At 42.3% G+C, this 10,526-nt stretch overlaps 1 protein-coding gene across 1 annotated transcript; it reads right to left on the reverse strand.

The window, feature by feature from the left end:
- Window positions 1-5,189: 5,189 nt before the first annotated feature.
- On the reverse strand, window positions 5,190-5,929 carry LOC101605455 (baculoviral IAP repeat-containing protein 5). Its single transcript, XM_004649622.2, is given in 2 exon segments — window positions 5,190-5,714; window positions 5,716-5,929. Coding segments are annotated over 2 exon segments (420 nt in total). The 5' UTR covers window positions 5,916-5,929; the 3' UTR covers window positions 5,190-5,494.
- Between the last annotated feature and the right edge of the window lie 4,597 nt (window positions 5,930-10,526).

Here is a 10,526-nt window from a genome sequence, read left to right on the forward strand (position 1 = left end):
AGGAAAGACTCCAGACTAAATACCTCAGCATACACAGCCTCTTCCAGGGACCTGCCCTGTCCTCTTTTGTGAAGAATTCTTTCATTTCTGAAGATTTAAGGAAGCATATGTGTTTTAATCTCCCATCAGAGCTTTTAAACCCTTTAGAATAAGTGTGTACAAAATAGAATCTTTTATTAGATGCTGTCGAAAGGATGTCTGTGTGCATGTTTTGCCAAGAAATTAAAATCGAGTCTTTGCCAAGGAGCATAAATATACTTGGCATAACCCAGAGGCTCAGTAGCAAAGATAAAAGTAATCATTCCATTCAGCCAATTGCTCACACTTATTACAAAACATCTGTCTTCCCCTGCGCTGGCTTTCTCCCTGACAGTCTGGCTGGGAGGGCCTGTGAGAGGTGCTGAGAGTCAGCTCTGTACAGCTTCAGGTGTATGTGACCACAGGGGCTGCTGCTGGCCTGAAACATTTCTTCCCTCAGCAGTCTGCTACTTTTCCTTCCAGTTATCACCAATTTTTTGTTTGTTTGTTTGCTTGTTTTTCAAGGTAGGGTCTCACTCTAGTCCAGACTAACCTGGAACTCACTCTGTAGTCTCAGGGTGGCCTCAAACTCACTGCGATCCTCCTCCCCTCTGCCTCCCCAGTGCTGGGATTAAAGGTGTGCGCCACCACACCTGGCTAGTTATCACCAATTTTTAAAGACCAACTAATTATCACAAAGGTAAAATTTTGCATGCACTCAAAATCAAGATCAGCCTTTGTAAAAAAAAAAAAAAAAAGATTGAAAAATTTTAAATGTGATTTAAAGGTCAAAAAAGCCTAACATTTCAGCAGACACATGCGTCATCATCAGCAAATAAAATTCAATAATGCTTGTTGGCATGTAATTCAATTTACTCTGTGTACTTAATAGTAGTACAGCTGCATTTCTTTAGAAAATAGCCTATAAAGCTTTTAGAATCACTCATGTACCCATTTGTTTAGAAGGATAGTTGAGTTTGGATCGCATTCTCCTTTTGAACCCTGTGTTCCTGGAGAGGAGGAACACCATAGCACAGCACAAGGAAGGTGAGCCAAGTCAGACTTGACCCTTGCCCGTCAGGACCTTAAGAAAATATGGTGCCATCTGCACAGCAAGAGCCGGCCTCGTCCTCTGCCCTGTCTCTTCCTCTTCTCTCTCAGGGCTGCACAAAGCCAGAAGCAAAGCCTGCAAACACTTGGCATTGCCTATCCTTTGATTTTTATCAAAAGTTTCTATTAAAAAAGAGTCATTGGGGACTGGAGGGATGGCTTAGTGGTTAAGACATCTGCCTGCAAAGCAAAAGGACCCAGGTTCGATTCCCCAGGACCCACGATAGCCAGATGCACAAGGGGGGGGCATGCATCTGGAGTTTGTTTGCAGTGGCTGGAGGCCCTGGTGCGCCCATTCTCTCTCTCTCTCTCTCTCTCTCAAATAAATAAAAATAAAATATTTAGCAGGGTGTGGTGGTGCACGCCTTTAATCTCAGCACTCAGGAGGCAGAGGTAGGAGGATCACCATGAGTTCAAGGCCACCTTGAAACTACATAGTTAATTCCAGGTCAGCCTGGGCCAGAGTGAGACCCTACCTCGAAAAACAAAAGTGAAAAACAAAACAAAACAAAGCAACAACAAGAAAAAAAGAGTTGCTGGGCTAGAGAGATGGCTAGGCGGTTAAGGCTTTTACCTCAAAGTGAAAGGATTCAGGTTCAATTCCCCAGGATCCACGTAAGTTAGATGCAGAAGGTGGCACATGCATCTGGAGGTCAGTTGCAGTGGCTGGCTGCTCTGTTGCGCTCATTCTCTCTATCTTCCTCTTTTTACCTCTTTCTCTGCCAAATAAATAAAATAAATATATTTTTAAAAAAAGTCACTCCTTACCCTTTGCTAAAAAGTATTATCTACATTATAAATCACTCCTATAAATCTTCATAACAGCAAACAACAGAGCTACTAGTTGAGGTTTTGGAGGCTGGGTGCTGTGGTCAATAGAAGGCAGTTTCTCTGAAAATGAGTAAAGCAGACATTTGGCAACATTGTAACATTGTAGCTCATATTTTATTTTTACTTCTTATTATTTGTTTGAGATGGAGTCTTACTGTATATCTCAGGCTAGACTTGAACTTATAATTCTCCTGCTTTAGCCTCCTGAATGCTGAATTTATAGGCATGTATCACCATGCCCAGGTGTAGCTAACATCTTTAAATAAAGGCCATACATCATAGATTTTAATTAGATTTTATATATATATATATATATATACACATACATACATATACACACACACACACATACATACATATACATATATATTTTGGTTTTTCGAGGTAGAGTTTCACTCTAGTCCAGGCTGACCTGGAATTCACTCTGTAGTCTCAGGGGGGCCTCAAACTCACAGCAATCCTCCTACCTCTGCCTCCTGAGTGCTGGGATTAAAGGCATGCGCCACCACGCCCAGGTTAGATTATAAATATTTTTTAACAATTAAAATTCAGGGCTGGGAAGATAACTCAGTGGTTAAAGGTGCTTGTTGTGCAAGCCTGCTGACCAGAGTTTTAATTCCTAGCACCCATGTAAAGCTGAACACGTGCATCTGAAATCCCACTGTGCCTATGGCAATAGAGGAATAGTCAGGAGACTTCTGAAGCTCGTAGGCCAGCTAGTTTGGCCTTCCTGGGGGCAAATACGAGAGGCCCTGTTGAAACAAGGTGGTGGGAGGAGAGGATCAACACACCAAGGTTGTCTTCTGACCTCCACACATGCACCATGGTGTACACACACACACACACACACACACACACACACACACACACACACACGGGGGAGGGGAAGAGAAGAAGGAGAGGAGCAGGAGGAAGAAGAAAACATGCAAGGAAATATTTTTAGTAGATTAACATTATGGTCAAGATTATTTTCCCCCCACAAAACCACCAATGAAAAGGTATGAGATGTCACGGTTTTGCCATTTCATTATCTGACAAGTAGCTACATGATCCAGAATTGCTTATTACAAAACACACAAGTTAGTCCAGAATAAAAGGAAAACTGAATGAAAACTATGTGAAATCTACCACAAAGATTCTCAGACAATAAGCCACTTAAGCATGATTGCCTTTCACCCAAGAATTTATTTTTTCAGAAAACCTAATATGCTAGAACTTGGATTGAATACTAACCATAATCTATGAAATACTTCTTTGATAATATGAAGTCAAATTTCTTTGTGTCCAATGTTTTTATTCTGCAAAGCAGTTTATTAACAAAACATTAGAATTATATAGGTCAAATAAAAGCAAAGTACAACATAACAAGCAACAAATTCCCTCATGGACAAAACACAAATCTTCCAAGATTTTGATAGAAAATGAAAGTCCTCAGAAAGGCATTCCAGAGTGGGGATCCCGTCTGTTTTTCTCATGGTGGTTCCCACTGTCCTGTGACTCCACAATGGACTCCTCGCTTCTACTCCATAGCCTAGTTCCCCTTGACCCAGTTGAAACTGATTTATTATTTTCTTTTCTACTTTTATGTTAATATTGCTGTAATTCCTTTTGATTTTTATTGTGGCTTATCATTGACCTTAAAAAATTTTAACTAAATAAGGGAGAACATAATAAATAATTATGGAACATCTAAACTCTAAAACCAGGCATATTTCCAAAGCACATATTTATGATTCTAAAATAATCTCCCTGGAGCCCTACAGGGCCGGCAGGACTTGCGATCACCTTGCCTAGCTTCCGCCTCCTCCGCTTTCCTACATCACTCAAGTTGGCAAGTCTTAGAATCAATCTTAGAGACCAAATGGTTTTTGATTTTTTTTCCTTCTCCCCCCTTTCTTTAACTCTCTCTTACCCTCAAAATCCCCATTTATGCCTAGTTTCTCATCCAAGAAATAAAGAATTTATAGAAATATGGTAATTTGAATAATGAACTATTCACACCTCTCTAACTCAAGTTACAGCTTCTTTTCATCTCTGGGGCAGGGTAGCTATGGCTCAGTAACAGTTCACAAGAATAAATCCAAGTATCCCTGAACCAAGAAATAGCCACCACACACACACACACACACACACACACACACACACACACACACACGCATGCACACACAGTACCACATCTTGCTGGATGCCCCTGGCTTTGGAAAGCATGGGATTCAGAGGATTTGGGGTGCTCATGTCTCCTCCACTGAGCCAACAGCCAAGCAAGCAGTGGACAAAGCTCCTCAAAACAGGTGACCTAAATGCTTAAAGGACACTGAAAGACTATCAGATAAGATTTTTGTTGGGTTGTTTTTTTGAGGTACGGTCTTGCTCTAGCCCAGGCTGACATGGAATTCACTATGTAGTCTCAGCGTGGCCTTGAATTAGCAACAATCCTCCTACCTTTGCCTTCCAAGTGCTAGGAATAAAAGGCACGTGCCATCACACCCAGGATTAGATCTTTATTTTCTAATGGTGCTAGAGATGGGACCCGGGGTCTTGAGAATGCTGGGTAGTTAGTTACTCAACCACTCTGCTCTGGAACCTTATAACTGACAGGGCAAGTGGCAGAAGAATTAAGGAATGGAGTGGCAGAGAAATAAAACTTCAGTTGAATAACCCAAACCAAGTGGGATGTAACTGCATGCTGTTTAAGACTCAATACAGAATGCTATCAAATTCCATTCGCAGAGTCTAATTCCATATGCAAAAAATATTAATTAGTGAAAGAATTCAATAAAAATTAGCAACCAACTCAGTAATTAGAACAGGTTTTATTTTTCTGCTGTGTTTAGAAAAATTACAGCTTAAGGGCTAGAGAGATGGTATAGTGGGTAAGGTGCTTGCCTGTGAAGCCTGAGGACTCATGTTCAACTCTCCAGATCCCACATAAATCAGACTCACACGGTGACACAAAGGTTGCACATGCACACAAGGTGGCACGTGCATCAGGAGTCCCATGGGTGCATTCATTCCCCTCTCATAAAACAAGAAAGAGCACAACTTAAAACTAGACATTCTTATAAGTTATTCTTTTTTGGGGGGGGGGCTCACTTTTTGAATGAATTTTATTTCATGGCCCTGGTTGGTGAGCCATCAGTGTCTGATGCACAGCACCATGGCTACTGAGCACAGGAAACGGCAGTTGTTCAGAGTGCTAGATATATGAGGACCAGAAACGCCCTGTCTGGCATTCCCCTCCCCCACCCCAAATCAGGTCCCATCACAGGGACGCTGCCCTGCTCCCCCTTCCTCTCCTCCTGAGATCAGTCCAGGACTCAGCAGAGAGAAGCCACATAGACAAAGGATGACTGTGACCACAACACCAGCAGCACAGGCTGAGGCCACTTTCAAGCAAGTAATGTAAACTATCCAGTTTCAAAGTATCAGTGTTCTGCTTTCCTATGAGACCGTCAGGGGTCCTGAGCAAGGCTGAAAGCTGGTGAACATGGTTTGGGTAGGGCATGTCACTCGGACCAGCTTCCCCAGCAAGGGTTCAGTCCAAGGCAGCCAGCTGCTCGATGGTGAAGCAGACTTTCTTGGCAGTTTCTTCAAATTCTTTCTGCTTGCTGTTGGTCTCCTTTGCAATTTTGTTCTTGGCTCTTTCTTTGTCCAGCTTCAAAAATTCGCTGAGGGTCAATTCTTCAAACTGCTTCTTGATAGTGAGAAATGCACACCCGGATGAATGCTTCTTATGTTCCTCTATGGGGTTGTCACCAGCCTTCCAGCTCCTTGAAGCAGAAGAAACACTGGGCCAAATCGGGCTCGTTCTCGGTGGGGCAGTGGATGAAGCCAGCCTCGGCCATCCGTTCTGGGGTACAGGCGCAGCCCTCAAGGAACGGCCAGTTTTTGAGCGTAGAGATGCGGTGATCCTTGAGGTACAGCTGCCAGGCCGGGGGCAACGCAGGAGCCCCCATAGCGCCGCCACGGACCCACGCGAATTCAAATCCCGCGGGTGGCGCCGGGCCGCGGAGCGTGCCGGGAAAGCCCCGCCCCCGGCTCCACCCCCGGCTCCGCCCTCCGCCCCGCCCCGCCCCCGGCTCCGCCCCCGCCCCCCCCCCCCGCCCGCGGCCTTCGGGGAGTGGGCAGCGCTGGGCATGCCGGGAACGCATCAGCTTATTCTTTTAAAAATATTTTTTATTTATTTATGTGAGAGCAGGGAATGGGAGAGAGACACAGAGAGAGGATGGGCTTCCCAGGGCTTCTTGCCACTGCAAATGAACTCCAGATGCATGTGCCACTTTGTGCATTTGGCTTCACATGGGTATGGGGAATCAAATCCAAGCTGTTGGGCTTCACAATCAAGCACCTTATCCACTGAGCAATCTCCCACCCCAAATTAGTTATTATTATATACAGGAGAAGATATCATAAACTAACAGTAAGTTTCCTTTTTTTTTTTTGATAAGTTATTCATTTACTTTCTCTGTTGGTTTCCTATCCATAGCCTCTGAGTTCCCTGCAAGAAAACTGTCAGCAGGCGTGGAGCCTGCATTGGGGCAGAGGAAGCAAACACTAAACTTGTTATGGAAGTAATTGTTTAATTGATGCTGTGAGGATATCTCAAGTGAGAAGTCCAGAATGTGAAAAGAACATCTAAGATCAGGAGATACAGCCAAATGATAGTCAAGCAAATGCAAGGACAGCTACATTGTTGCCCCATGACAACATGATCTTAAGGTCCCACAAGGACATGTGGCTCAACTACTGTCAGTAAGAGAAGGCGAAAAGTAAAGGACTAGGACCAGCTTCCAGATGGACACAGGGGTGGGTCTGTTGGTTACAGTGTCTAAAGACACAGAATCTTCAGAGACCCACAAAGAGCCCCTGCCCATGTCTTCCTCTAGCAAGAAACTGGCTCCCGGCCTAGCTAGGCCAATCAGAAGATGTGGGGCAGGAGGGAAGCTAGCTAGGGACTCCTGTCTGCAATTGGCAGCCGTTCATTTGCAGATGGAGAGAAGTGAAGGGCAGCTGGGAAGGGCTGGGGAAGAGGAGGCCTTGAGACATTAGGCAGGGTTCACTCAAGCACACACAGACTTGGAGGAAAGGTCAGGCTCAAGTTTATTTACAAACAACAGTGCATTACTTGAATTCCCCAAAGTAATACTTCTGGGGAGTATTAACTGTTAGCTAGAAGGCCCTCCAGCTAGCAATTGCTAATGCATCTCTGCTCTCTGTCTACAGGGAGACACTGGATCGTTTAGTGTTCTTGGAAGAGCCAAGGTGGATCATGTCCTTTTATTTCTTTGCCCTTTGCAGATGGAGCAAGTGTGGGGAGTCTAAAAAAGACTATACCTAACCCTTGAAGAAATGAAGTATTTGAAGGATATTAAATGCAGGAAGTATATAAAAATATACCTTACCTGCCACACAGAATTTGGCATTTTAACTGATGGCTAATAGATTTATTCAACAACAAAACATGACACATACAGCTTCAGTCTCTTTTATGCCCTTCCCCCAAGCCCATCTGCCTTCCCTAGCAGTGGCTAGCACTTCTCTGAGTTGAGGATCTCATCCTCTCAACCATGTTTCCTACAACACACACATACTATATACATGTACACACATACCCACGCATATGTATATGCAGAGAGAAAGAGATGCATACACCTAGAGACACTCACATAGAGAAAGGATGGTTTTATGCATATTTAAACAATTTCTACAATTAACTAATTGCGTCTTATTATCTATGAAATATTGGTCTTCAAATTGTGTCGCTTTATGAGTGTTTATCAAGATTATAATTGCAGATCTAATATGTCCATTTGAACTACTGGCTATATATTCTATTATAGGAATAGTACTACCCTTTATTTATTTCTCCTACCAGTGGGCATTTTAAAATTGCAAACCTTTAGATATTACTGACCATTTCGCTTGTATGAACACTCTGTGCATTGCTTACATGAGCACATGCAAGAGTTTCCATGAGATTTATAAACAAGTTGAATATCTGTGGTTCTATATTTCCATCTAAATATGACTCCAGCACCTCGAGACATAGAATGTATCTTTAAATTATTTTGGTCTTGGATGTGAGAGAAAACCTGAAGAGTCATTCATGAAAAATAACACATTGTGGATTATACAATATTCATTTATTTGTGGGGCATTCATACACAGCATTATTTTCTTGTGATTTTGTTCATCAATTAGTGACTGTGGTGGTTTATACTGAATGTCAGCTAGAATCGCCTGTGAGGGATTATCAAGACTAGCTTAGCTTCTGGGCAGGGCTGTGAAGCATTGTCTTGATGAGTTGAAATAGGAAGACCAGCAGGCCAGGGTCCTGCACTGTACACAAAGGAGAGAGCTGGCTGAGCACAGTCATCATTGCTGTCTGCTTCCTCACTGTGGACCAAACATGACCTGTTGTTGCCATGCCTTCCCCACCAGGAGTGACCGTAACCTGGAATGGTAGCCCGAAATGAGCCTTTCCTCCTTTAATCTGATTTTAAAAAATTTTATTTATTTACTTGAAAAAGAAAGAGAGATAGACAGAGAATGGGCATGCCAGGGCCTCTGGTCACTGCAAATGAGCTCCAGACACATGTGCCACTTTGTACATCTGGCTTACATGGGTGCTGGAGAATCAAATGTGGGTCCTTAGGCTCCGCAGGCAAGTGCCTTAACCACTAAGCCATCTTTCCAGCCCCTCAACCCATTCTCATTTTTCTCAGGTATTTTGTCCAAGCAATGAGAAGGTAATTAACAGTGATTCTTTGCTTAGTTGTGTTTTTTTTTTGTATTACAATTTACCCAACATAAATAAGCTTACAAATTTTTATTTTATCATCATTTTCTATCAAGCTGCATATACATTAATCAGTTTTCTCATTTTATATTCAGAAGTGCTCACTCTGAGTTTTGAATCTTTAGATGATAACTGGTGTTGCTATATGGCTTGTCTAATTTTAGCTGTAAGTCAAACATCTTGATATTTTAGTTCTCCTATGATTTCTCCAAGGAAAGCTATTCAAATGACATCATTGCTCTAGAGCCCAGCTGAGCTCACGCAAAAATCTAAACTTTGGAATTAATAAACATGACCATCACTATTAACAATCAAATGCTTTATTTCATCTACCATATGTGCAAATTATCCCTGAAATGCATGAGAGAAAAGAATCAATCATGAGGAGCAAAGAAAATAAAAGCCTAGTACAAATTATGAACTGATCAGGTTCATTTTATTACATATATATATATATATATATATATATGTATATATATATATATATACACACACACACATACATGCATATATGTGTGTGTGTGTGTGTGTGTGTGTGTGTGTGGAGAGAGAGAGAGAAAGAGAGAGAGAGAGATCGTTATAATTTGTTTATTTGACATAAAGAGACAGAGAGAAACAGACAGACACAGAGAGAGAGAGAATGGGCACACCAGGGCCTCCTGCCACAGCAAACAAATTCTGAATGCATGCCCCACCTTATGCATCTGGCTTTATGTGGGTACTGGAGAATGAGCCCAAGCCATCAGGTTTTGCAAGCAAGAACCTTTAACCACTGAGCATCCTCCCCATCCCTGAGGAAGTTCTTTACTGACTGTTCATGGATAGACGCTTTCCCTGTTTGTCACTGACTAATTTTCCAGCACTAAGGATACAATGCAATGACTCCTTCATTCACATTTTCTTGGGAGAGATGTGAAAACTGGGATGTTGCTTTAGCCAACTCATCAAAATGTTGGTTTTATTGAATGGAGTTAATTCAGTTAGTTAAGAAAAATCAAGTTATCTTGACTGAGGCCACCATTAGGCTGTGCTGTCTTGCAAAAATCTGAGCTAACTTTAAGGCAAATGTAGCTGGAATAATTGGAGTCTGTTTTCCATCTCTGACCTCACAGGTTTCCTGTAAACAACCTGGCATCATTCTGTCATGGGCCAGAAATCCTGGCTTCTCCTCCACTCCAGGTTGACTGTGTAGTAAGCTATATCAGAAGGAAGAACCCGTGATTTGTATATCCTCACTAGCAACCAACAGATTGAATAAGCAAGTTCTAAGGCCCATAGCAGAATGAGATAAAGGATGTTTGTCCCTCACATAAATAATTTTGGTTTCTGTGAAAATAATGTGCATATTTTCAACATTTCAGACACAAGGTACAGCTCCCAAAAAGTCACATAAACCAGATGTTCAGATTGCTAATCTAGACCAGTGAAAACCAAACATTTATCTTTTCCTGAGAAGACCCTATAGTGAGTCTATGCAGAACTTCTCTAAATATGACATCTATATGCAGTGTATTTGAAGATCAAAGCTATAGGTAGAAGAAAATGTTATTGCTAACTTGCACTTCAGCTGCATCCCACTAGTTGAAAGTCACTGGCTTGGACAAATATGAAACACTTACCTACCACCTTCACTGATGGGGCAGCCTGAGAGATTATGTCCAGATCCAGGTAAAACCAATGGCTTTTATGACTTACTGGGTGCTAGCCACTGTTATATGTGCTTTCACTTGTATTAATCATCTCATCCTGTATAACTACATGAGGTGGG

Source organism: Jaculus jaculus, chromosome 7 (assembly GCF_020740685.1).
Source record: "Jaculus jaculus isolate mJacJac1 chromosome 7, mJacJac1.mat.Y.cur, whole genome shotgun sequence".
NCBI lineage: Eukaryota > Metazoa > Chordata > Mammalia > Rodentia > Dipodidae > Jaculus > Jaculus jaculus.